The sequence below is a fragment of the Lagopus muta genome, chromosome 8 (assembly GCF_023343835.1).
Source record: "Lagopus muta isolate bLagMut1 chromosome 8, bLagMut1 primary, whole genome shotgun sequence".
In the NCBI taxonomy this organism is placed as follows: Eukaryota; Metazoa; Chordata; class Aves; order Galliformes; family Phasianidae; genus Lagopus; species Lagopus muta.
The window spans coordinates 18,692,888-18,720,568 of record NC_064440.1 but is presented as its reverse complement, the minus strand read 5'-3'; the positions used below and the strand labels follow the sequence as shown (position 1 = coordinate 18,720,568).

General features: G+C 44.3%; 1 protein-coding gene across 1 annotated transcript; it reads right to left on the bottom strand.

The window, feature by feature from the left end:
* Positions 1-660: 660 nt before the first annotated feature.
* Positions 661-26,887, bottom strand: LOC125696948 (glutamate decarboxylase 1). The gene is made up of 17 exons (XM_048953335.1): positions 26,660-26,887; positions 25,328-25,477; positions 23,600-23,662; positions 19,705-19,863; positions 18,905-19,147; positions 18,021-18,111; positions 13,585-13,697; positions 12,131-12,246; positions 11,967-12,046; positions 11,710-11,764; positions 10,881-10,997; positions 10,662-10,726; positions 8,434-8,512; positions 7,312-7,461; positions 6,330-6,437; positions 5,746-5,835; positions 661-4,714 (listed from the first exon to the last, which is right to left on the bottom strand). Exons 2-17 carry the CDS (start codon positions 25,395-25,397, stop codon positions 4,541-4,543), a joined length of 1,773 nt encoding a protein of 590 aa, XP_048809292.1. The 5' UTR covers positions 25,398-25,477; positions 26,660-26,887; the 3' UTR covers positions 661-4,540.
* Between the last annotated feature and the right edge of the window lie 794 nt (positions 26,888-27,681).

The following is a 27,681-nucleotide window of genomic DNA, read 5'->3' as shown; positions in this document are numbered from 1 at the left end:
GCAGCACATATTTATCTCATGCCTTTTTTTTTTCTGCAGGAAATTATTTAAGTTGGGGAAAAAAACACAGTTCTTCATAAACCTCATCCTACCTGAAGGATGCAAGCCTAAAATAATCAAAATCAAACCTGTGGTACATGTTATTAAATATCAATTACATTTCTATAGATAATGCACCAGGCAGTAATACTTTAAAATATCTATTAAATATATTTACTTTAAAATATCTATGACTCTTTATAAAATACACTGTATTTGTCTGATGTCAACTGCGTTATGCACAGCCCCATTCCTTTCCTTTTTTAGAGAGAATATAAGAATTTTACTAATACTTTCTGCCTCAGGCTTAGGGTCTCATACTGTGGTATTAAGAAATGGCCCTTCAATCCCAGAATGGGAAAGACACATTCATAGAGTCAGCTGCAGTTCTTCTGTGACCATACAATTAAGCTTCTCTTGCAGACCTTTCCCAAGCTATCCTTACACAATGTATTTATTTTACTCACAATAATAATGGGCCAATCTTATCTGCATTTCAAGAAAACATTTCTAATATAAAAGACTGCATGTTACAATGCTTAATACGAAAGTGGCTGAAACTTCTGCCGCGCCAGGCAGAGCGGAGCAGGACAACCCCTTCCTTTGCCCGCTGCCAGTGCTGCCCCTTACACAGCCAGGGAGAAAGCAAAAGAGCTCACTAATAATCGTAGGAGACAAATAAGACAGCTTTAAGTTTGACTTTTATTGAAAAATTTAAACTGCATTGCATATCTTCTTTATAACTTCAACATTTCTTTAACCACAAAACAGAGATTCTGTTTAAAAAATCTCTTTGTTTTTATCACCATTCTAAAAACAGATTATCAACTGAGTAACAACAATTTTAAAATCCTGGGCTACTACCAAGTCCCCTGGTTCTGTGCAATGAATGGTATAATCTAACAGTCTTCTCCAGAGAAGTACCGTTAGTAATACAATCAGAATTTTTCTCATTCAAAATCAACAGCTGCTGCTGGTTTTCATCTAACTATCAGCAATTTCCATAAAATTACTTCAATTCACAAGCTCTGTAACTACAAATTCAGCCTAACACTTGGCTATTATTTGCTTGATCTGAATTCACCCATCCCAAATTACAGTGATTGTCAGTGTAACTTAAAAGACAAAATTGCTACCTTAGAATGTATTCTAAACCTCAGAAGAACAAAGTTACTCACCTGAAATAGTAATGCTTTGAATTAGCCAATATTTCTGTATGTCCATACCTCCTGAACTCTCACAGCCAGTAGAGTATGGATTAAAAAAAAAAATACAGGAACATCCCAGGTAACCTTTTGTTTGAGATGCTGCAAGATATTATTCACAAATGGAGATTACCTACCGAGAAGAAAACACAGATGAGTTTTCTTCCTGGTGAATCATGGAATCATAGAATGGCTTGGGCGGGAAGCAACCTTGAAGTTCCAACTCCTAGTGAAAAGCAGCTAACCACAGTGGAAAAAATTATGAGCCCTGTGACTGATACTAAAATGAAGAAAAGATATAATTGTGGTATCACCTGTGACAAGACACAGCACTGCAGAAAGGCAAGATAAAATTCACAGTGTTGACAAATGGATTTAAAGTACCTGTCTCTGGAGAAAACACCTCTGTGTTAACTGACTCATTTCTGAGGCAAGCTGGAAGAGCTCGGCTTCCTCCTGGATACAAATCGTCAGCTACAACCTCTGATGCTTCTTACCTCCAAAAAGCAAGATGCTTCACTAAATGAAGCAGCAGAAATTTTAGCAAGCAGAACACAGACTGTGTGCTGAGGAGATCTAGTTCTATTTGTGACTACATCACAGGACTGCCCAAAGCTTGCTGTATGAATGCCAGTAAACCGTATACAGTCTGTCCTGTGGTTTCACAGTCAGTTACATCAGATAATTCTCTGTAGTTCACGTGCTTCTAAGGAATATAAAATTTTCAAATACAATTACTGTAATACTGAGAGGATGAACTGGATACCAGATCCATGAGGTTAAAATGTTAACGTTAGAAAATGAAGTGTAAGCTGGATCTTACAGTTTTAGTAATACATTTGGTGAGTTAACTTGACAAGGGAGCAAAGGAAGGTCAGTAGTTAACTGTCTTTGATCTGACTATCCTACTCACATTGTTTCTCATAAACCACAAGGACTGAGGGAGATCCTTTAACATTCTGTGGCTGGACTAATAAGTGAGGAATTGTGAGAGACCAGATCTCCGACGGAAGACTTTCAATTGAAATGCGGCAAGCTCTTTCCTTTCAAAGCAACTTCTTTCTGCTCTTAAAAACAGTTCCCAGTGACAGACCATATGATTTTGCTGAGCAGCTTATAACGAATGGCAATGTTATGAAAGTTGTTACTGAAGTCAGTATTTCTGCGTGGCAGGCCTCAGGCCTCAGTGCAGATGTTTACATGAAAAATGTTAACTAGTAAAAACATAGCAAGATATCAGCAATATAATTCAAGAAGGTTAATGCTTAAGATGAAAAAAGTAAGATCCTAACTCCATTGTATTGACGAAAGTAACCTCATAACAGAAATATTGTGCTGTGGAAGGGGAATGAACAATACTCCTATGAAAAGCTGGAAAGGCTGTGCTGCATGATACACTATTTACCATTTCAAGATTCTTCCTTCTATCCGTTCTGACCCTGCTGAAGATGTGAGACAGCGCCCTCAGAAGACAACCCATGGGATCTGCAGGATGGAAGTGCCTGGTATCTTGTAACTGTCTCGCTTTCCACAGGAATGAAGGGGGGGTAAAGAGGATGTGAGGATGGCGGAATGTGCGTTCACTGAACATCTGTAAAATACTTTTATTACTGATTTGGAGAAAAAAGAAAAAAAAGAAAAAGGAAACCCAGCTAATTATTGACTTGCAGGGATAACAGACCTGGAGTCATATATGAAGAGGTTTAAAATAAGCATATTCCATTTATCACAATGACAGTAATTCTGTAGACAGAGAACTATTGAATTTTCATTTTGTTCCACTATTCTGCTTTCGCTATGGAGTTTTCCACTTTTTAGTATTGATCATACAGTGATTAAAAGTGAACAAGCTGCAGATGACTCTGGTGCCTACACTTTGAAAAGTCTGGCTGGTTTAAAGCGCTGTGACATATCAGCTGTATTAAAAGATTCTGAGATGAATTTTTGTTCCTTTCTTTTTTTGTTCCAAACATACAGTGAATTTAATTTCACTGAAAGAACGATGCTCATTTAGGCTCCCACGTGAATGCTACAGACCTGCAGGAATTTCCCTACAGAATTTACTTAAAATGGTCCTAGAGATTAGTCCTGACATACAACTCAAAAACAGGGGCCTTGGTTAGCAACCAATATTCACTAGAAAAGCATTCAGAACATTTAACAGACAGTCAGACGTTACATTTAATAAACTGAAATTTCTAATAGATTAAGGGGATTTCATTATTTGACAGCTTATGTACAATGTTAGAACTCCTTATAGTCAGTAAAATTATCTGTAAATTATCATTTTAAGGGCACTAGGATTTAAATGAAAGTGTTAACTAATACTTTTGTATCTTTTCTTTGGCTCACAAATACACTAAAATACCATAAACATTATTTAGAACTCCAATAATATATAAATAGGATACATTACAAATGGAAGAAAATACAAGACAACTCTTCAGCATGGTAAATCTCTGCATATAAATAAGCAAATATTTTGTATACCTACAATTCAACGATTACCTTGCTGTAAAACTATTACATTTAAATCCTTTTACACAAAGGCATTTAACAATAATATACACAATCTACACAAATTAACCTCTAAAAATACAGCAATAATATACCTGTTACAATGACTCTGCTACTATTATCCCCGATGTGACGCTAAAGGGAAAATACAACTATTTTACTCCAAGGTGCTGTTGGAGATTGCTGTTTCGTATGTGACAGAAGCACCAACAACAAGATTCAGTACTGTTACACGTTTTCTTTAGCTCCTAAGAATCTACTTTTTTGAAATGTTTCTATGTGTCTATTTACCTGGCAGGAAAACCTGTAGCACATTATCCACATCATTAGTTGTTGAAGGAAAAGTTGATTTTCTTAAAGTGGGAAACATGCTGTGGCTTGGATCTAAGTTCATAACCTCTTTATATATTTATATATATATATATATGTATATATATATAATTATAGATATATATTTATACTGTACATATATACTGTGCAGAGTTCACTTAATTTTCTATTTTCACACTTACTAATTTCCTGCTGACAAAAAACAAGACCAATCTAAGAGTCAACAGTACTTCAACTCCAAGATAATACATTTTCCCTCAGTACAGTGATCTAGCAATACACATATATTTCAGTAGCCTATAAGGTTTTGTCGCTGCTTAAGGACGTCTTAGGAGATTGAAACTTACAGAAAGAGAATTTCCTTAAAACATGTTCTGCAGAACTGGGTTAAAAAAATAACCAGTACTGGAAAACAGTGAATTAGAGAAATGAATAACTCATCCATTGTACTACAGCTCCTGCCCCAATCTCTCTATTTCCTCAATGAGGAAGTCTATGTCAGACTTAGTTGCTGCTGGATTTGAGATGACCATTCGGAAGAAGTTGACCTTATCGCCCTGAGGCTGATATCCAACCATGGTAGTACCTGACTCCATCATCAGGGCTTTGATTTTCGGTGCCACCTTTAGAATTGAAAATAGAGGGAGGGGAGGAGGGACACAAAGAGAGAGAGAGAGAGAAAAAGAGATTCTGAGAATTGTTATTTTTTCTTTGAATATCGCAAGCTGTCTAAATGTAGGGAAAACAAAGGGGAATGAAATGGACAGTTTAGAAAAGCAATGTAAGATCTGTAAGAGAAAGCTGGAAAGCTTCAGAGATTGGGTATTTGAAGTAGAATTGACAATTATAATATTAATCTTTTAAGAAATCTTTTTGATTAAGAGACTAGCAGCATCCTCATATATTCAGAACATAACATTCTAATATATCTAATGTACATAATCTGTATGTCCTGATTAATTATCATTATTCTTATATCCTGAGCATTTGAGAGAGAAGTACTGAATGTGCACAGTTCTACTATAGCCTTTGGATAAAAGAGATACGTGTGATTCTGAGGTCAAGAAATGTTGGGGATGAGAGAGTATTTCTTTTGTTGTTGTTTTGTTTTTGGAAAACTCATTCCAGAATCAACTTTATGAGGGCCATGGATGCTTTTCATGAAAACGTGTTTATTCTCACAGTCAACTTGCTAAAGGGACAAGGTAGGAACAGCAGAAGTTTCTCAAGAAGATCTCTGATGTAAGGAATATTTTCTGCTAGCATAAGCTGTGGAAACCTTCCAGCAGTTTTGCAGTACTGTGCATTTGCCTCTGTTACACTTCCTCACTTTCATTTATAAGAAATACTGTTCCAACAGTCTTAATATGCAGTATTAGGTGAGCCCAGCCATGCCAATACACTTTTGGAACCACAGGAGCAATAGGGAACAAACAGACAAACAAAGCCTGTTTGTGTTCTGCATTTTGCTTCATAGGAAAAACGTGACTTCAACCTCAGCTCGAGATAAATATCAAAGCCATAACAAGATATGGGAGAATGTCGGTCCTAGCACCCAGAACTTGAGAACGCAGACACGTATTATTTTTAATAAAAAGAATACTTTGGGCTGAAATAGCAGACTATACTTTTGCATTTAGCATAAGCCTCGTACCTTGTGCAGCTTTTCTCGTCTCTCATCGCAGTCTGGCATACCTCTGAGACTTGGTGGAATATACCAAAAACATACATTCGTGTGCTCCGGCTGCAAAAAGAACCAGACACATACAGAGTAAAGAAATACAGGTCAATCATGTACTTTAAGGGCCGATACACTTTAGCACAGATCTGAAAGCCAAAAAAAAAAAAGAATTGCAGAACTAAGCCTTTGCATCTGCCATATGAGATTTCTTATACATTGTCCCATCTTAGCATGTTAATGCCACCTGGCAAATGCCTTCTACCTTCATGCAGTGTTACAGGGAACTGCTTTCAAGGCTCCCTACACGGATAACTCTATTTTCCTTTTCATAGTCAATGAAGAGACAATATATTTAAGTTATTCTATCAAAGACTTTATACAGTGGCACTAGTAACGCAAGATATTGCAAAAACAGCAGATTTGCAGTGAAATACATGGTGGCACCTGGAATCTCAGCATAAATAGATGGCATTAATGTAGCTTCATGCTTTACATTCATAAATTACAAAATACATAAATTTGGCCCATACACACTGGTTAAGCGAAAGTAAACTTACCTCTCCTTCAAAGACCATCTCAAATTCTTCTCTGTTTTTTATTTTAGTATAGAGGTATTCTGCCAGTTCCAGGCATTTGTTGATCTGATTTTCAAATCCCACTGTACCCTATTTTAAAAAGAAAGTTAGTATTAATCACAAAGTACTTTTTCCTCCTCAGGTGTAATCATCTTTTCGGAGACATTTCACTCTAAAATGGCTTCAGACATACAACATTTAGTAGAATTATTTCTAGCAATTTAGAAGTCAAGTCAACCAGTTGCATCAGAAGCAGCTAAATGGGTCACAAACCGTAATCACCATTGGGTTCTGTTCTGTTCCTAAGAGCATTTATAATGATTACAGGAAAGACTTTTGATATGTTTAATACAGTATCTTTAGTTCTCTTCTCTTCAGTTTCTAAAAACTGAAACATTAAGCCTTGTTTTCCCAGTTCTTGCTGAAAGACTGCAGACATGGAAGAGAATTCCAACGGAAAGAGTAAGATTTGGGAAGTAATCTATCTCATTTAAACAGTTTGTGAGAACTCTGTATTTTAAAAAGCCAGCAAATAAAAGCTTGTCTGCTTAAAGTCATTTGCCTACTTACTGGTCTTTTGTAGCAGCTGATCTTCTGAAAGATCATAATAATCTCTTTAAAAAGATGAGTGCTGATAATACATGAAATAGGAAAAACAAAACTTTTAAAAAGTACACTTCTGCATATGAATGAAAAACTAAAAATAATGGAAGCACACTGTTACTCATTACTGTACTGCAGGACCATTCCTGAACAACACTGATCTAGTGACTTAGAACTTGCCATTTTCAGCCAAATGAACTGGTGGTTAACATTGTTCTATTAGCTGAGCGGTTCTTTTCTGACCACGTATCTGTGTGTTTAGAGGTTGTGTTTACACAAGTATTAAGAAAGCCCTCCATTGCATTAAATGTATAAACTAAATAAATAACTTCTGATGTTTAAATGGGCTTTTATGATTTACCTTTGCCTTCCACATCAACCAGAATTTGAAAATGTCCACATGTCGACCACACTGTATTGCCTTATCTCCGGTGTCATAGGATACGTCATATTGTTTGTCTTGCTGGAAAAGATATCCTGCACACATTTGATTGCAGCCTTGAAGAATACCCTGTAATGAAAAACACGTACATACATGAAACATATTGCATATGTGCATGTTAATCTGTAGTATTAATGATACATAAAGTTGTATATCAAATATATACAGAAGAATTGCTCTGTAAATGGACAAATTATGAAAAACGGACCTTGTTTTGTAAACCTGAGATACAGACAAGATTTCATAAACTCAGGTGTTTTCCTTAGAACTTCCTCAAATGCATTTGGATTCTTAATTTCCATCACTAACTTAGTTCATTTCATACCATAAGGCTGTGCTTTTTAAGACCCAAATATTTGATGTATTAAATTACATAGTAGGTGACAGTTGCATCCTCTCAGGGCTGCATAAAGCTACAAGAAATGTAGGAAAAAAAATTGAAGTCTCCAACTTCATATTTTGTCCAATTTACTGACACCTAACTCTAGTAATGATTATAAGCACTAATTATCAAACCTGGATGGTTTTTGCTTAGCAAGCAAGGAGAAGGGGTGCATCACAATCGCTGCTTTTAAAATGATGGCCTATAAGCCAATAGAAACTTATAAATTATGGGTAAGAGTCTACACAGAAAACAGAAAGGAGAAAACTCCTATATGTTAAGCAGAAATTTTTAAAATACCATGCAAGATTTAAAAAAAAAAAAAAAAAAAGCTTTTTTAATTAAGCGGTTTAGACTGCGACCAATCACTCAGATCACTGCTGTACATCCCGTGTACCAAGGGAATGAAGAGGCAGGTGCAAGTACACAAGCATAGCTGTAGTGCAGTTAGAATATGCAAAGATCCAACAGCTGAGGATCTGACCCGTATTGCTTACAACTTTGACAAAAAAAAATAAAATAAAATAAAACAAACATAAAAGAATAGCGATTTCCTAAGTACAGTATAAACCCAAATGATTGTGCACTTTTCTTTTGAAAAGCAAAATTTGATAGTTACAACTTTTTTTAACTTTTTAATTACTAAATATAAAGCCGACCTTCTCCCGGACCAGAATGGCAGAACACTGCAGCAATACTCCCATCATCTTGTGTGGATTCCAAGTGACTGAATTAGCTCTAAAAATAAGTAATAACATACACATTCAGATAGGTCTGAAAAAGAGAAATTCAATCTGGAGTTTGCCTTAGTTATCTGCTTTGAGCTGGAAACATACAGAATTTTTAACCAGCTGACTTCACTATGGAGATTATTACTGCCTCAGGTCTGTCTCTCCTTTCCCAGCTGTATTGTCCAGTAAAGGGGATTTTCGTGTTGACTTCAAATATCAGACTGCTGATCAGTTCATATTATTATTAATAACAGCTAATTAGTGTCAGACTGCATTGATTAACTATAACAGCAACTTTGTCCCCCCAGAATCCCACTTTAGAAACAGTACTAACAAAACTAAAAAAACAGTATGGACTGGGTGATGGGACAAAGAACTAAGGAAACAATCTGGAGCACTAGAAAAGTATAGTTATTTGCTGAACAGTTGGTGGAAATGTAAAAGTAAAGGAAAATTCATTTTGAATGCTTATCTGGTTTTCCAGCTAGAACCAAAAGTGGCCTTTTCTGTGCTATCTTGCTAAGCCCATGGACCATTAAAAGGCTATAAAACTTTATAATCCTACCATTCTGTGTGTAAAGGTTAAGACTCCTTAAGCGTACATGCAAGTGGATGCACAAGATCATCTAATTTAATTGCCAAGATAAGACATTCTATATTTTTAATATATCAATCTAGACAGTTTAATGTTGATGCTAAAATAAATGTACCAACATAATATGTCCACTGACCTCCTCACCCCAAGCTATTAATTACCAAATATCCCTTGATTCACTGCATGTTCCAGAGAAGGAAACCACGTAAAGATATTTAACAGACTACACATGTGTTCATGCAATCATAGAACTATGGAATATCCCAAGTTGGAAGGGACCCATAAGGATCATCATGTCCAATTCCTGATTCCACACAGGACTACACAAAAAAAACAGACTATATATCTAAAAGCTTTGTCTAGATGCTTCTTGAACACCAGAAAGCACGGTGCCACATTTCCCTGGGGAGGCTGTTCCAGTGATTGAAGCTCCACTTGGTGAAGAACCTTTTCCTGATACCCAGCCTGAACCGCCTGTAACAACTTATTTAAACATCATTGAATGAAATTTCAAAGTGATCTCCCCCACTCCTACCCACTGCTCACAGAAAACAAGCACAACCACAGTTCCTGTTTCAGGCAACAGGACAATTCATTCACTCTAATCTGAAGACCACACATTCCATAAAGATTCCAGATAGAAATCCAACCTCCATCTGCACTAGGCTGGATAGAAGCACATCTCAGGCGAAAGAATAATGTGGCATAGTGTGGCATCTGCAGGGTGTACCCTCCTTCTAGAGCTTCCTTAGGCAGTGTGGACCAGCAGGTTAAGTAGGTGTGCCAATTAAACTAGCGTAGGTAAAATAAATTGTTTTTACAATACCAATTTCATATTAAGATATGTTGCCTGTGACTAGCAAATTGGATTTGGCATACTGCTCTGCTGATTCAGAGCTGCTATAACATCCTATACTGTGCCAGAATTGCCCGTATGTTTCTCCTACCATTCCTGCCACACACCATTCTTTCTTACAGTACGAGATGCCCACCAATGGGAAAGTCTATTTAATGAAGAACTTCATCCACTGCTCTCATTTATGCCTTTAGAAATTGCCCACATTTGGCACAGTTATCTCAAGGAAGGAATTTGGTAATTATTAAAGAGGATGTGTAGAGCTTGTTTCAGATCTTCTTTTTACTTTCCTGGAAGCTGATATTTGCAGTGATGGGGGAAGATCTTATGAGGAAGATCTTATGATTCTGGTTCTTCATTGCTGTTCTGACTTTTCTTCAGATGAGCAGCATTTTATGACAGAACAGTTTCAGGAGAAATCTGGAGACAATTTTTATAATCCCTTAAAAACTATGCCAAGAACACTCTCCTCTCCATTTTTTTGCCAAATGATATCCTTGCATTCCTTTGAATCTCTTGGAAACTTGACTTTCTCTGATGTATATATACACCTCACTGTTGTCTTGTACAGAATTGTTTGTTATACTTCTAGTTAATTTAATATTTAAATTCTTTATTCACAAATTCATGAAAAAATGAATTTGCTGGAAATGTCATGTACTTCACTAAGTTAAATAACAGGATTACTAACAAACCGTGCAGTACCTTTCTATTCCATTCAGTTTATGACGATGCTTTCGGGACATTAAGAGTCCACCTCCCCAAGCAGCCTGGAAGAGATGAGAACAAAAGAGAAGATTTGTCATTCTGAAAAGTCTAACATATTTTAACTTACTCAGGATAATAAATATTTTGTTTCAAGACAAAATATGTAAACCTAAATCCTCCATTGCCTGACTAATAGCATGTCAGTCAATTACTTACATCTACATGGAGCCAGAGGTTGTATTTTTCACATATATCTGCAATCTCCTGTATTGGATCAAAGGCTCCATAAACTGTTGTGCCCGCAGTTGCATTTACGAAGAGAGGAATGTATCCCTACAGTGCAAATAACAGGATTATTTACAGAACTCAGCCTCTTTCAGGAAAAATAAAAAGCGAAAATCACGATTTTGAATTAGATGAAACAAATGTGAACTGCAACTCTATGGAGTATGCAAGGGTAAAGTTAAGAAATCAAGAACGATCTTGGTAGCATTAACTTTGGTGGTTTTATATAAAATGGTTAGATTTCTCCTTGCAAGGAATAACAACGAATGCTTAAAAATCAAGCTTACTGGCTACAGTTACTGACCCTGCACTCTCACACTTGGAAGCTAAGGGAATTTTTAGGATTATCATTCATCAGAATTTTTGATGGTTTGAAACAAACATCAAAGTTTGGCAAAAATAGTTTTAATTTCTCATTTTAGCATTTTTCCATGTATTTCCAAAGAGAAAGTTATTTTTAAAAGTCATAAAATACAGATGTGAGACAATATATAAACAAAACAAAAAAAAAAAAAGAAAAAACATTATTTAATATTTTATGTAGATTATGAATGTATTTATGTAAATAGAAACCACTGCAAGATAATTCCCTAAACAATACAGAAATAGATAATCTGAAAAATACTATTACAAGATTATGTTGTTATAATGTATTTATTTAATGCTACCCCTCAGCCTTCCAAGGAAAAAGCAGCACATTTTATTAAGCCAAACATTTAAGCACTATTTAAAAAAAAAAAGACAAAAAAAAATTACAAACCTTTTGTTTTGCTTCCAAAATTTTTGCTTCCAAATCAGCTGGTATTATTTTGCCTCTGTAATTATTGTAAAAACAAAGACCAAGAAAATTGAAGATTGTATATAGAAATACTAGCTACAGTTGAAATAACTTAATAGCATTTTCTCAACAGGTGATTAGCAACTCGACACACTATATTGAACCAGACCTTAAGTATACCAAAACAAATTTAACAGATGAACACATTTAATATATCAAAACATTAGCATCCATCTTACCTTTCATTGCACTTTATCAAAATTACATTTTCTGTTCCAAATCCAAGTGCAGCTCCAGCTTTCTTTATTGAGTAGTGACTCTGCAGGAAAGCACGTGCATATGGAGGGCTCATTTAATAACAAAATGTACATCAATAAATTAACAATTAGAAGTGTAAGCTCACATGTTCTGAGGTAAAGAGAACCAGTTTAGGGACTGCAGCCATGCCTTTGGTTTTGACTTCAGGGAAATATTTATAGCGTGCGGCCATTATGCTGTACATGTTGGAGATGGCTCCTCCTGTGAATGAATAAACAAATGAATACTAAAATAGTGATAAGAAAAAATGAATATTATACCAAAGACACATTGGCATTATCAGGGAAAGTGACAGCAAACTATGAAAAGTAAATCTCTGAAAAGCGAGGCATCTGTCTAAGTAGCATAAGAACAGATGCTCTAGAAAGTTATACCAGTAGCCTAATCTATCAGCTCTTTCAATTGCTACTATTTTGTAACACTTTCCTAAAATTATCAGTTTTTATTGTACTGCTTTTGCAGGACAGCTTCTTGTTAGTAAGAAAAATGGGAAGTTATCAAATTCTCCTGAGGCTAAAGTCATGTACAGTATAGATTTATCCCATCTCATCTGTAAATACAGAACCAGATGCCTTAAAGATAGGTTTCTCCAACTAAGATAGTAATCCTAAGCTACCTTCATAATGAGTTTAAAGAAAGAGGTACTTTCAGGCTGATTCAACTGGTATATTTTGATACATCTGAGGAATGTGAACACGTTGTGAAAAACATTTTTTTCTCTTTCTCTTATTCTACAAAAAGCCCAGTCCAGATATCTTAGCTGTACAATGCAGATGTCAAAATTTAGTAAGAAGAATATCATCCATAAAGTTTAGGAGAATTTATTTCACTACTATTTCATTATCAACCAGAACATTGGCAAAAATTTTCCTCACACATGGGACTAGAAATCAAGCAAGAGTGCTTTCCTGGATTTTATGCAGGCTGTTCCAAAAGGAGGTAATATTTGTCCTTTGTTCTCTGAAACAGGATGGTCTTCCCTTCATCAACAAACCCAGATACCTGGAGTACTGTTGGGTGCCCATTATCCAGACATGGACCTGGGGCTTTCACGTGTTTTCCCATTCTTATCTACAACTGCTGATTGCTTTTATACCACCATAACAGGAAGACAACTGTGGCCTGTTCTTCAGAACCATACTTTGGGAATCCAGCTGGTTTTCTGAAAGTTACACGTAGTCTCTTTTTCTCAATAGCAGGACATGGTTCTGGAGGTCAGCAGCCCAAGAAATAAGGCACAACAAAGGGTGTTTAAATGCCTAACCATGTTCCAGAATTTGTAACCAAGCTTTAAAAATGTTACCAGTGTTCTATGTAGCCAAGATAGACATACTCGAAAATAAAAATCTCTTTTTTCTTCTTTGTGGGATGCTTGAACAATGCATATACTTCATGTAGGAAATTCCTATTTCTAAAACTCTGATATTTTGTTTGGTCTTGCAGATATTTCACACAGAAAGTGGACATTCAGACAAAGCTTATGGTTATTTTAACTTCTGAAATTTTAGTCAAACCTCCAAACACAAGAGAAAAACCCACCAGGTGAGAATATTCCATCACCATCTTTATTCGACCATCCAACAATCTCTCTCATCTTTCGAAGTGTTATTTGTTCCATGAGGACAAAAACAGGGGCAATTTCATATGTAAACCTGTATGGGTAAAGCAAACAAAACAAACAAAATTAAATACAGATTCAAAAAACACAATCAATTGCTTCAGATTCTAAAAATTTTTCTGTAACTCAAGGATCTGATATCGCAAACCTTATGCAAGCAAATATGCTCAGAAAAAAAATATGTGAAATATTGGTCTATAAAGACCTGCAATACCAATAACTTCTCTATTACAACCAACGTGAGACCTAATATTCTCCATCACAGAGCTTCTGACTGCTATGTTGCCGCACATTCGTCTCTCAAAGTGACAATTCTTTATTAAAACAGTGAACTTCAATGAGCTAACCACAGCCATAATTAGAACTATTGAGCTAGGGCTCCAAAGTCTAAATACAATTAATTATGTGGATTTATTCTGTTGATGATCTCCAAGGACAACTTATTTCTACAATACCATGTGATCAATAACTGTCAAGAGTAATTATAAATGATGATTTTCTAATTACCAATTACAAATACAAGACAGCAGTCAACGGTTGTACCCATTTACTGAAGGCAAAAAGGAGTGCATAGCCTGGTGTGCCATGATGTCACCGACAGATCTGCCAATGGAAAGTGACAGCCATACAACCATTTCTTGGGAGGAAACTACATGGATAAATTGCTACTGCTGTAAATAAGCTGAGTGTTGGGTATGCCAAGGAAAATAAATAAATAAGTAAAGATAGATAGATAGATAGACAGATAGATAGATAGATAGATAGATAGATAGAGGGGGGGGGGGGGAGGAAGGAGGGAGGGAAAGAATGTAGAAGCAGAAAGAAACTAAGCATTCCAGCTGTGATTTTAAACAGAATCTTTAGGAGGGTGACACCCTGACACTTTGAAACTGCATGATCATTTTTGTTTTCAATGTAAATAATTTCACCACAATTTACATGTTGTTTCTTTAATACTAAAATGACACTGAGAATTATTATGGCAGACCCTAGGGGCACAAGTTATTCCTGAAAGCATATATTTCACTTATGTCTACATTGTTTAGTTTAAAATATTGAAGTTCATATCTTTGCTGACAGCTGTCACTGCTATTTTGAGAAGCAAAAAATGCGATTTCTTTTGGTTTCATCATGATCAGAACTGTCAGAGACAGACAGCTGAATACCAATCTGGAATTTGGGTGCTACCAATGATTACAGAGACATAATGTTAACAAACCAGTTGATGCATGCAACCTTCTCAGTATAAAAAACACCACAGTTCATTTTGTTCTGTGTTTTTTCAAAGAAAACCCTTTTCTGAGGCACATTCCAACCTCTACTTAGACAGGATGCCCTCCTGAAGCCAACAGGAGCTCAGCAGTGTACTGTGTACCCTATATATGAGACAAACTGAAGTCAAAGTGATTTTCTCCATCAGTTTAAATGCATTTTGAATTTTATCTGGAAACCTGGCACGTTCACCCGTATGTGCTTCCTGAAAGACTTCAGCGTTTATACAAGAAGCACACAATATTAAGCAAGATCTTTGTTTATAAAATACTAAGACATCACATGGGAAATTGAAAATGTACCAAAATCCAAGTAAAATAGCGTCTATTGATTTTATTGTGCAATTATTTTCTGAGTCCCTGAAGTCTGACAAAGAAATTAAAAAACCACAGTGGATGGTTGTAAGTAATAGGGCAGTGTAGTTGTGTTAGAAGATGGCTACAATTTCAAAAGTCATGTCTTGCTCAAGGTCAGTACAAATCATTGCCTGTTTTAAACTTGAACGATTTTGAAAATTTCTGTAAGACCCAGAACTTGTATTTCACACCCAATCTCCTGATTAAATATACTGATTTCATTTTTGGTATACAGTTACAGATATTTCTATAAATTAACACTAGTCATGAGCCCTAGGTCTTCACTAACAAAAGAAACAAATGGGTTTATGTTAGGAGTGGCCAGTGCTAATTCTTCACTCACCTAGGGGCAGGTGCATTTTTATCAGGACAAATATAAAGCATTGTATATCATTCTTATATGTTACATCTTCATAAGCAATGATGCATAATACTATAAATATAATTCTCTCATCTTAGCTACCAGGGGCATAAAGGGAACTTCCAGATCATACTATTTCTCTCCAGCCCCCAAGTGACAGACCCCCAGAGCTGACTGAATAATGGCAGCACCTGAGGATTCCAGCAAAGTCCTATGCTCAGTGGTTGAGCTAGTTGATGTGGGGAGCTTATTACATTTAATTTAATCTATTGTCTTCACAGTGACATTTAAGGAATGTTTGCTAATGACAATATAATACTTCCTAAGAGAATGCAGATGTTTCTGTTACTCAATATTCTCTTGAGAAAAAAAAAAGAATAATAATCTATTCCTCTAAGTGCACAGTAGTATTTTAGGTCTCTTTGCAGGTGGAAAAGAAAAATGGCAAATGGAGGACATTCACTACTGCAACCCAACGTTACTGTTGCATTACATGGTTGTGTAACTGCAAGGTGAAAGCCGCTCCTAGATAAAGGTCAGAAGCTGCTCTTCTGTGCTGGAACGCTGCTTAAAACAAGTGGTATGCTCCCCAGAGCTCAAAGAGCTGCTCCAGCCACTGTTAATAACCTTGTCAGCGCTCTGAACTCATATTTTACAAACACTTTGCTTCAACCATACTTGCAATTACTGTGTTACTCTAAGGCACATCATGTTGACCTTGATTGGCTGAAAAAAAAAAAAAGAGCAATATGCCATTTTCCATTTGGCAAACCTCATGTAAATAAATAGATGCAGATGCTCGCAGAAAATTATTTGCAGGATATGTTCATGTAAATGGATCAGAAGTTAGCTTTACAGAGCTAGCTATTCAACAACTTACTGTTAAAACCAAAATAAGAAAGACAAAAGCAACTTCATTAAACAGTTGCTTTTCAGAACTGAATAAACGTGACGTTCTTAATAATGATGGCAACATTTCCTAAGGTTATCACAGCCTGCCACAGAGCTGAATTCTGATATCCTTTATCATATTTGTGCAATTTCATTTATTACAAAAGGAGACTTAAGCTGGGATAACTCGGTCAGTCGAACGGAGCAAGGCCTGCAAAATGATGCTCTAAAGCTTGTTTTTGTCACAGAGGAACAATATTTAAGCAATTTCAGAAATGCAATCAGAAACATTTTAGCTTTTACTCATGGCACTGAGAAAAGAGCACCCTGCAACCCTTGCTTTACTATTAAAATGTACACTGGTGCTGTTTGTTTTGCTTTCCCAAACAGCTTTTACACCTGAGTCCTTTGTAATACATTATATATGTTGCAACAACACTAGTTGAAAAGATGATAATTGTAAAGGGCAGGTTGGCTTTGGCTGGAGCACCTGATACTGTTTTCCTTAGTGCTAATGCCACAGAACAGGCACAGCTTGCAATCTACATAGAACTGCTAATAACCAGCTGCACTTAATGGAGCACCTGCTTGTGGATGGACCTGAGGAAAAAAGCTCACGTTCAGATCTGCAGCTACATTTCTTGCATTCTGCCAATAAGCAGCAAGGTACCTGGACTAGAGGCAGCTTTACTGTTAAAACACATCCAAAGAAGAGCTAAAGGGGAAGGCACATTTTGGAATACATAGAAATCAAAGCACAAAAACTGTCAGGAAGTTTTCTTTGCGCATTATGCTCTTTACTGCAAAAATTCAGCACAATACCATGCACTTACTTTCATTAACTCATTAAATTGATTAATTTGCATTAATTTAATTAATTAAGCTTTCAATAATATCAAGGTAAAGAAAATCTAGGTGGTTTTCCCACAGATTTTAGATATAACTTAGTTTTTAGTGCTTTATTTATTCATGTACTGCTTTCACAAACCTTAGTCTGAGCAATTCCTTCCCTATCACCACATTAACTTTCAGTGATATGTTTTAATCCTTTTGAGGAAACCCATAAGCAGCACAGAGACAGGTGGTGGCCCAATTCTGATACATCTGAAGCCAAGAGGAGGACAAGTTTTACATAGTTTGTGTTCCACTGATACTAATATGGAATTACCCAGTCTAGAGACAAACAATTAAAATATATATCTGGAAAAGATCAGTAAGAGTGATCTGAGAGATGAGGATTATTTAACATTGTTCAATAAGGATCAGATCATTATTTTTATATTAGAATTGGCATATTTAACTAACCGTGTGCACTGGGATATTTGGGTTTATCGGGGGTTACAGTCTATATGACTATTTGCTCTGCATTACAGTCAGTGGAGACACTTCTAATGGACACAAAGCAATCAGCATTGGAGTGCATGTCTGTCGCGACAGGCGATAGCCAGCTAAGCACGACCCTAGCGCGGCAGCTTACATGTTGGTGTTAGCGGTAGATGTCAGCCACTCCCCCGCCAGGCCGATCATGTCCAGGCCCGTGGACAGCTGATTGAAGAAGCGCGGGTGACCTGCAAGGGAACGAGAGCAGCTTAGAGCGGCTCTGTCAGCTCCGCAGCCCCGAGCTTATGCCGTCTGCCACAAATCGCAGCACTCGCGACACAGCCGACGGCGCTTCCTAAACAACTGCATAAATGTAAGAGCGTTAGCATCACGTTAATGGACGTTTCTATCACGAGAGCCCCTCAGCGCTCACCAGCACTGCTCGCCGTCGCCGCGACGCGCGATTCGGGGCGCTATGCCAGGAGCCACCCCGTCATCTCCCACCGCCATCCGAGGGAGCCGTGCCCGGGCCGCGGCTCCGGGAGGGGCACGGCACCGACGTGCCAGCGGGGAGCTGACGGGAAGCAGCGGGGCTCCGTGCTCAGCGCAGTGCCAGCGCACGGACACCGCGTCAGGACCCGGATGGATAGGCGGCTCCCGGGAACGGGCTGAACTCCGCGGGGTTCCCGTACTGATGATTCCTGGGATTTCATTCTCTTTTGCATTAAACGTCTGGTGAACATGAAGAAGAAAAACTGCAAATTCAGTGTCATTTATGCTCTCATTTACCTAATGATATTGCTCCCCGGAGGTACAGACAGCTCGCATTTCATCAAGTGAAGGAGATTACGTCTTAAAAACGTGTTTCTGGGCTCTGCTAAAAGCGCTGGGGCCTGCACTGGCGACAGCGGGACAGCACGGGCCCGGCAGGACCACTTGCATTGTCCGGGGCGGCCCGACTGAAGCGTCCCGCGGGATAGAGAGCAGCCTCGGAGCGCCGGCCGTGTGTGTGACCCTACCCGGTACTGTGCGGGAACCCACCTGTCCGCACCCCGTACTTGAGCGTGTCCCGGCAGTCCACCAGAATCTGCTCCAGGGACTCGGGGTTGTCTGATAGCTCCAGGTTGAAGCCCTCCATGCCTTCCAGCAGCTGGTGCGGGTGGTGGAAGTCCAGCACTTTGGTGGATCTGTCAAACGTCTTCCTCACGTAGTTGAGGAGTATGTCCACGACCTCGAGCAGGAACTGCATGGTCTGCTCCTCGCCATTCTTAGCGGGTAGCAAATCTGCGGGCAAAGCAGCCGTCAGCTCCCGCTTAGGGAGCGAGAGGCGGAAGTGAAGAGCCCCCGGCCGCCCACAGCCATCTCGGCTCTTAGGAGCCGCGGCCCCGGCTCAGCGCTGCCGGAGGGGACGGAGGCACGGCGGAGCCTTGGCTACCTGGGGCTACTGGGTCCACGGGAACGAGCGGCAGTGCAACACTACTGGCTGCTCGCCTCCCAGAAGCATCCAAGTCCCAACTACAGCAACAACCCCTTCCCCACCCTCCCCATCTCCGGTCCTATACTAGCAGCCACAGGCCGTTTACTGCTGATCTACTGAAGGGGAAATTAATTAAATACGAAATTGCGCTCCTCCTGCGAGCTGCCTCTGGAGTGACCCTGGAGGAACAGCTGGAGCTGAGCTGAAGACGATCGAAAGTACAGCAAATTGCATTTCAAAAAACTTTTAAGCACCGCCAGCGCGGCTTTCAGCGAACACACGCACGGCTTCCTCCAAAGCTCCCCAGTGAGCAGCAGCCTCGGCTGAGGCTGGCAAGGGAGCATGGAGCTGCAGAAGCACTTACCTCGGGCATACAGGTTGGAGAAGTCCGTCTCGGTGCGGCGGAACCGGGCTTCCCTCTCGCTGTTCTCGCACGCCAGCAGGTTCTTGGAGGACTGCCGCTCCTTCAGGGAGCCCACGATCCGTCCTTTGTCTTCCAGGCTGTTGGTCCTCTGCAGGAACCCTACATCGTTATTGCAAGGTGCACAGGTCAGGGTTTTCTCACTTCCCAACATGTTTCGAAATACCTACAGCAGCTCTCTAGATAACAGTTCAGAAAGCAGCGTTTGCTCTGGATCTGACTAATGAGGTCAGGAATAAGAGTATTTATGGGGCTTATTTGCCTCCAGGAGGAGAGCTCAAAATGCCATCAACTGCAAAAACCCAGCCATGCAAAAAACAAATTTTTGTCACTTAGTGCAGTGGTACATTCTTATTAAGTCGATCAGACAGATTCCACTTCAGTAATCAGCCACTGGAAGAGAGTTCAGGATGAGTCAATGCTATTTCAGCCTGCAGGCGAAGTTTATGGACCTAACAGACAGGGGCAATAATGTATGATGAAAATCAGAGCCACTTTGCTTCTCGTGGTGCTCACACGCACAAAAGGCATGGGAGAGGGGCGGCCGTTCTGCGTCCTCCTCCTCGGTGCCCTCTGGGCAGCGGCAGCACCCACCGAGCCCCCTCCCCTCTCACAGAGGGAAAGGTGCCCGCGGCAGAACGAGCCCCAAAGCTTTTGCCATTGCCCTCGTCCTTCCCAGGGGCTCTGCTCCCACCGGCGCTTAGGACCTGTGCTCCCTGCGATACCAGGGTACGGCCAACAGCCGCTTTTCAGGGTTTGTTCCACTGAATTAGATGATGCCTGACAAAACAACCGTGGCGCTGCCCTTTCCTTTGCCAACGAAGGCAGTGGATTCCGACTTCCCGGCGGTACGGGGTGCCTGGGGCAGGCGGCAGCAGAGCCAGGCTGAACCGCAGTGCTCGAGGCGGCCATTGCGTTCTCTGCGGTTTTGTTTTGATTGAGGAACAGCTGAGCCCAACTCCCCCCCGTGCTGGGGGCTGATCGGCAAAAATGAACACTTCGGGGCGAGGAAAACCATCGCTGGAACTTCGTTCCTCCGCGGCCCCCTGCGCCGCTTCTCCATGGCGCTCTTCACTGCTGGCCGCGTGCCCCAGGCTCCTCACAGTTCGGGACCGACGGGCTCTATTTGTACGTAACTGCGTTGGTACCGCCACTAACGGTCCTCGCAGTGAGTCAGGGGCTCCCACTCGTTGGGCGGACGGCTAACACTGAAGCTGGTGCAGTTCAGCCTGAATTCCGGAGCTCCCATCTTTCCCCAGAGCCGTGGCCTCACTTCGCTGTACTTTCCTGCCCGTTCTTCTTCTCGGCTCCGCGCGAGGCGGGTGCCGCTGGGCCGGGCTCGGGGCGTTGCTGAAGGCTCTAGCTGAGGATGTTCACATTGCTGGTGCTGCCCGGGCCGCAGGGAAGTGCGGCAGCCTTGGCTCGTGGGTTCCTTCCATGTCCGACCGGGTCGCGCCTGTGTCCCACTTGGAAAGAAAACCACACAGAGATCCAGAGTGAAGCAGAGCACGGCCTGCTGGCAGGGACGCCTTTCCGGTAGGAACGAGGAGCGCAGCGCTTCCCAGCAGGGGTGCATCGTGCCCCTCTGGCAGACGTTCCCGTCGACGTGCAAGAAGAGGCCGAACGTGTGCAAGTAGAAGGCGGGCTGCGAAGGAGCTCCTCGGGCCCGGAGCGATCGCGGATCTGCGTGACCCCACATCGGGACTCGTCAGGAGGCGGCGTGGGAGCCCTCTGGCAGGGACGGCCCCGCGGCTCCCCACTCACGCTGCGCCCCGGCTCTCTACAGGCAGCGTGAATCCCGAGTGCTCCGGGCACGAGCCGAGCTCCCGGCGTGCGCTGCTCGCGGCCATCAGCCGGTACCGAGCAGCTGCCGACGCACCTGAGCGGGTTTTCTTACGCTGTGTGTTTCCACCGATCCTAAGCAAATGGTTGCAGAATCGGCCCCGGCAGCGCTGCTAATTGCAGGAGCCGTGCACGCGGCTCCGGACGCAGGGAGAAAACTGTCCGCACTTCACACGCGGTGACAGTCTCTGAAACCTCTTTAAAATGCTATTATTATTATTTTTGTTTTATAGTGGCTCCCTTCAGACAGTGGCTTTCAGGCAGGTAAGGGGCTCATCCTGACGCCGGTCCGTTGTTAGAGGGGAAACGGCACGTAAATCTCTGGTATGTAATTACCGGGAATGTCAGGCACCAATACACGAGCCACCCTTTGTTCAGAACCCGCGCTCCCTGTGAGCTGAGCCTTATTTCAAGTTCGCATTCTCATAGCGAATCGATTTCTGCGTGACACAAAAAGGAACGAACCCGAGGCGCTGCTTTGCCACAGCTCTGTGACGGCTCAGCATTTAGTGTCGGAACAGCGTCTTGCGAAAGGCATGGACGAGGAGATAGTGGTTGTAACAGTTTGACGTTGCCTTGTTTAGCACGTGTGATTGGGGGTTGGCAGCCTTAGCGCTGTGCTCCATGTATTTCCCGAAGGCAGCATTCCCGTCCGTTCCGCGGAGCTGGCACATCCCGGGCTGAAGGCTCAGCAGAGCACAAAGACTAGTTGCGATCGACCCCCCCTATTCCGAGCCCCATGGGCATGGGATATTTGTCTCGCCAAACACAAAGAAAAAAGCCAGAAAAGGGAAACAAACAAAGAAAAACAACAACAACAACAAAAATCAAAACCAAAACAAAAAAACAGAACAAACCCGACAGCATCCGTGCTGGCTTTGATTTCCCTTCAGAAAGCCAGCACTACACGCTCCTGCCGTTCTCCGACCCCAAGCGGTGCTGGGGCGTGTCATTTCCAGTGTATCTGAACCTGCACCCACACAGAGGGAGCTGTGCTGTCCCCCCATAACCCCGCTCCGGCGGCGCGCAGCGGGCCCAGCGGGGCGTTACTGCATCAGTGCTGCTCGCCAGGCTAAATTAAAACGATGATGAGAAGCCCATCGCCGCAGCAGCGAAGGGGAACGCTCCATTACACCCGGCCCAGGGCTATTTATAGAGCCAAGCGGCTGTCGGTAATATGCCTCCGGGTGCCGATGGGATCACTAATACGTCTCAGGTCACGCACTTGCACCCTCGTCCTTTTTCAGTCCAAACTTCCACGTAACGAAACGTGTAGTGAGTGAGCTTCGGCTCGGGGCGGGGAGGGCAAGGGGCTCAAGTATGTCATTGCTTGGACAAAACGTCCATTTCTCACCCCCGACAACCAACGCAGAGGCAGTAGGAGAATGGGAAATCCGGTCCATATTCGCAGGGCACAGCGGAACGATTCTTGCCATCCTAAACGAAAATCAGCCTGTTTGTCTCCGAAAGCGAAAGCGCCGCTGAGAAATCCGGAGCAGGACGACAGGTCGTTATCTGCAAATGAATCTCCTGCTCTAACATCGCGATCTGATTGTGCATTTGTTTCCCTTTCTGCGTTCCATGTGCCTGCGTGCTGACTGGCTGCCAGCGCTATCTTACCAGCGCAGCCCGCTGACGGATTGCTCTTTAATAAGGCTCTCGTTAATCTTTTTTTCCCCAGGAGATCCCTATTTTCTACTCCGATAAGGCTGAACAATTTCAGACGGAGAGGCGGCCAAGCCCTTGCTGGCCTCCCGCTGGGCCCCGCTCCCCGCACCCCGGCGGCCGCAGGAGGGGCGGAGGGGCAGCGGCCGTCCCACCCGCGCCCGGGCATCTGGGAGCGCACCCGGGGCACAGTGTGGAGCTGCGAAAGCCCGCCAGGGGGAGCCCGAGGCCGGTGCGTCCGGTGCTGGGGCGGAGGGGTTCGTGCCCCGACGGAGCGCGGTCGGAGAGGCGTGCCGGAGCTCGGGGTGGGGCGTCCCGCGGGAGGACTTACCGCATATCTTCAGGCCGATCTTCCTGGTGCATCCGTGCGCCACGCCGCACCACGAGTCGTAGGCTGCAAGAGAGGGCAGAGGCATTGCTTGGCGTGGCGGGACCTCGGTGGGACCGCGGCCGTGCCCTGCGCTTCCCCATCTCGTTCTTTCCCCGACCCGCCGTTTCGGCGGGCAGCTGGGACTCCTCCTCCCCGCGGCGACAGCGCCGGGAAGAGAGAGAACGGCACCTGGGGCCGGAGCATCCCATCATGTACTGGCGGGGCTCCAGGGAAGTGGCAGCTTAAAATAAAGTGGCGTGAAATGGGGTTACAGACGAGTTCAGGAATTAATTGGGTGAATAATATTATTCGTCTCGATGAAAGGACGTGGCTGCTGAGCCGGGGCCGCGCTGTGGGCCGCCGGCAGTTGCACCGGGGACGCTCCGTCCCGGCCCTACCCGACACCCATTGCCCGCGACGGTTCAGCCGGGCTGCACGGCCCTAAGCGCCCCATGAAACGCCAGGCGACGTGGAGTCCCACGGCTCCTGCGTGGTGCATCGCGGCCGGCCCGACGGGAACGAATTCTTCCCCGGTAATGCGAAACGCGCCCCGGCCGTGCACCGCCGAGACAGGGAGAGGAGGGTGGCGGGGCTCCCATCACGGGCCCGGGCTGAGGTGGCAGGAGAGCCCGCCTCGGCCCATGCACAGCCGAGCCGCGGAGACCAGCTTCCACGCCGGCGGCGGAGCCGTGGGACTGTCGCTGGGACGACGCAGAGGAGTACGGACCCGCCGCTCCACGCCCGATCCCGCACCGCCTCCACGGGCTGTTGGACGGCCGCAGACATGGCGAACCAGAGAGGGAGGGAAGAGAGCGGTCCTGAGCCGGGCTCAGGGCTCGGTGAGCAGCGGGGAGCGCTGCCGGGCCCGGCAGAGGGATCCTCCCGGCGGGGTCGGGCGGTGCGGTTCTTGCACTGCCCCTCTGTGTAGCCCTTTACCCCGGTGGAGGCAGCCTTAGCGCTCTCCCCCTCCCCCCGACCGCGGGACAATGACAGCCATGGCTCATCGCCCCGACAACCCTTCCAGGGTAATAACAGATCCCTCTCCGCTGTGCCGCTCAACCTTTCGTTTCTTCCTGCCGCCCGCTCTTTGTCTCTGGCTCTTTATAACACCGAGCCGTTCGTTTGTTTCAGTATTTTGGCAGCCAGCAGTCAGCTGATCCCACATCCACCTGCAGCAGCCTCCGCTTCCCACTCGCACCTCAATAACCCAAAGAGAATTCAGTGCAATTAGGGATACAAGGCTTTGAAAAGCTGCAATTAGCATCCCAATTTCGCTTGATTATAGGCTTCAGCGAGGGTTGAGAGCAAGCGCTAGCATTAGCATTTATAAAATGTGCGGGGGAAGAACCCGCTTTGAGCCACCGCTGTAACTTCGCCCCTCCACAGATTCGTTTTCCCCCCCGCCCCGACAACATCCCCATTTTTCGGCCGCCCGCGGTTCAGCTCAGCGCCCATATCCGTCAGACGTGGCCGCAAGGCAGTCAGAGAAGGGCTGCGGGGGGCTCTCACCGCCTCACAGACCCCTCTGCCTCTGGGAGGCGGTTCCTTTGTGTGAGCACTTCGCGCACCTTGTTTGGCGGCGCGGAACAGGCGGCACTGATCGATCGTTTCGTTTGGAAACGGGGCTTCCCGACCCTGAGCGGAGAGAGCCTCCGAAACGCTTTAAACGAGGAAAATAATAAAACCTACTTGTGGGTCGTAAATTGGCTGGGGCGGGGTCCGGAGCATCGTTGGAGGACGAGGGAGCGGAGGAAGCCATCCCTTCAGAACAGCCCCAGTGCCCGGAGTTCGGCTTTCCTTCGATATTCCTCCGAAGGCGAGTGGGCAGCGAGGAATTTACTGGAAGGAAGGAAGGAAGGAAAGGATAGAAGGCGCGTTTAGAAGCCCGTTCTTCTGGCGGACCGCGCGGGGGGGGCGTGGATGCCGGCGGGTGGGAGGCGGTGGCCCCCGGAGAGCAGCGCGGGTCCCAGGACAGGTCGGGTTCCCGGGCCGAGTGGGGCTGCCGGGCGCGGAGGCGGCCGCTCCGGAGGGGTCAAATAGGGAAGATGCCTCGAGAGGCTGAAGAGCAGCCGCGTCCCCTCTCCGGATGCCGAGGCGCTACCCTTGCGCCGGTACGACGGGTTTAGCGGACCGTGAAGTCTATCGCAATTATATCGGTGGCCGCTGAGCAAGGCGATGAGGTGACTCGCGTCAAATGGAAGCCAATGTGGGGAGCGGGCTTCGAAATGACCAGCCCCGATGACGACTTACAATCCCAATCGGAGCCCATCGCCGTGCCTTATCAGCCGATCCCCGAAACACACGCCAGGCTGAGCATCCTACCGCTAAACCCCCGCCACAACAAAGGTGCATTTTTGCCCAAGCCTAACGACACGCGTCATGCATGTATGCGTTTGCACACACGTTTCAGCAAATCAGGGGCAAAGCACCCTCCAGCACGGCCCGTTTGCCATGCAAGCTGCCGGCGCTGATGTTACGAGGCAGCCGGAGGAAGCAGACCGGCCCCGATCCCACCAGATGTGCTCCTTCCTCCACCCTCCGGCACCCGGGTGTCGGCAGAGAACGGCCGGGTCAGGGCCCCGCTCGTCCTTTCATCGCCGTAGTTACCTGCGATTTTATTTTATTCCCCTTGCAAAGAAAATGAAGGTCGCGGTAACGAACGAGAGCTTTCTTTGTTAGCTGCTGGTTTCACGTCGGTAGCTAACGGTTCGTTGCCATTGTTGGGCGGATTTACGTCCCCATGTAAACGCAACGCATCGATAATTTCAATGATAAACAGGTATTTTGCTTTTTTAAGATGAAAAAGAAAACGATCATAAGAAGAAGCAATTCTCCAGACAATGCCTGGAAGCGAAGTAACAGGTTAACGCGATGTCTAAGGCGCTGGCTGTCTCGAAATACCCGTTATCTCTGTGCAGCTACGACAGCGATCAAAACCAAATTTAGGAGAAACAAAAGCTCTGGATCCTGAAGGCTGTTCTCAAAGGTTTGTAAATAGGACGCCGATGAGCGGAGACTTACCGAGGGGCGAGCGGACCGCCGTGCTACCGGAGCCCAGGCAGCAGCGCGACTCCAACCGGGAGCGACTCGCCGCTTATAAACTCCGCCAGAAACGACGTCGGAATACCAATCGCGCGGCGGAATTTAATGCGAGCTGACCTTTTTTTTTTTTTTTTTTTTTTTTTTTCTTTTTCCAGAAGTACTCGGATTTGCTTTTTTAAAAGCGTGAATCGCCGGCTGAGCTACTTCGACGCAGGCATGAGTCACAGAGCTGCCGCCGCCCCCTCCGCGCCGCTCCGCACGGGGCTGAGGCGGAGACTGGAGGGGCGGCCCCGCTTCGCCCCGCCGCGCAGGCCCCCGGTCTGAGCCGGCCCCCCACGCAGCGCTCGCCGCCTGGCAAGTCCCGGTGCCGGCGGCGCTTCCCGCTTTCCCTAGACAGCGCCGGCTCGCCCCAACATCTCCGGGCGTGCCGCCGGACGCAGCGGCGTGGAGGCGAGGCGGCCGGGCTCACCTCCGGCCCCAGGCTCCGGCCCGCCCCGCGCCCCTCTTCACCGCCTCTTTCCCTCCGCCAGAGGGTGGCAGAGGCACGGGCACCACGGTTCCTTGGTGCCTTCCTGGCCGCACGGGAACATCTGGATCTCAGTGACTCTCCCAGTGCTACCGCTGGATTACCGCTTTACACCTGCCATCCTTTTGCTAAAACGCAGAACATTTGTTTTTGCACCTCCGACAGTCCTAAATCCACGTTTTCCCACCCCACACCCCAAGCAATGCTTTGCTGACACATCACGGCGGTGAATGTGGTGCTAGGCACCGACGTGTTGTGGTAACTACGCAGACGCCCAAAGCAATCTCTGCTCACAGAGACGACATGTAAGGGGCTGGAAAGAATCCACAATGAGACGGGAGGAGGGAAGCAGCCAGGTGGGGTTGGAGGATTCAGCCACTTGCGGAGTGCAGGGCAACGGGGAGGTGTTCTTCCTGAGGGGCTTGAGGTGAAGGGCAGAAACTTCAACTCTTCCATGGAAAGGAGAGCGACAGAC

What these genes read in the sequence shown, in the direction of transcription:
- LOC125696948 (XM_048953335.1), bottom strand. Translation starts at nt 25,397, where the DNA reads ATGGCTTCCTCCGCTCCCTCGTCCTCCAACGATGCTCCGGACCCCGCC. An exon ending in CTCCAACCTGTATGCCCGAG is followed by an intron (nt 19,148 to 19,704) that starts GTAAGTGCTTCT and finishes CTTTGCCCGCAG; the next exon opens with ATTTGCTACCCGCTAAGAAT. An exon ending in TCTACCGCTAACACCAACAT is followed by an intron (nt 13,698 to 18,020) that starts GTAAGCTGCCGC and finishes TTACCCATACAG; the next exon opens with GTTTACATATGAAATTGCCC.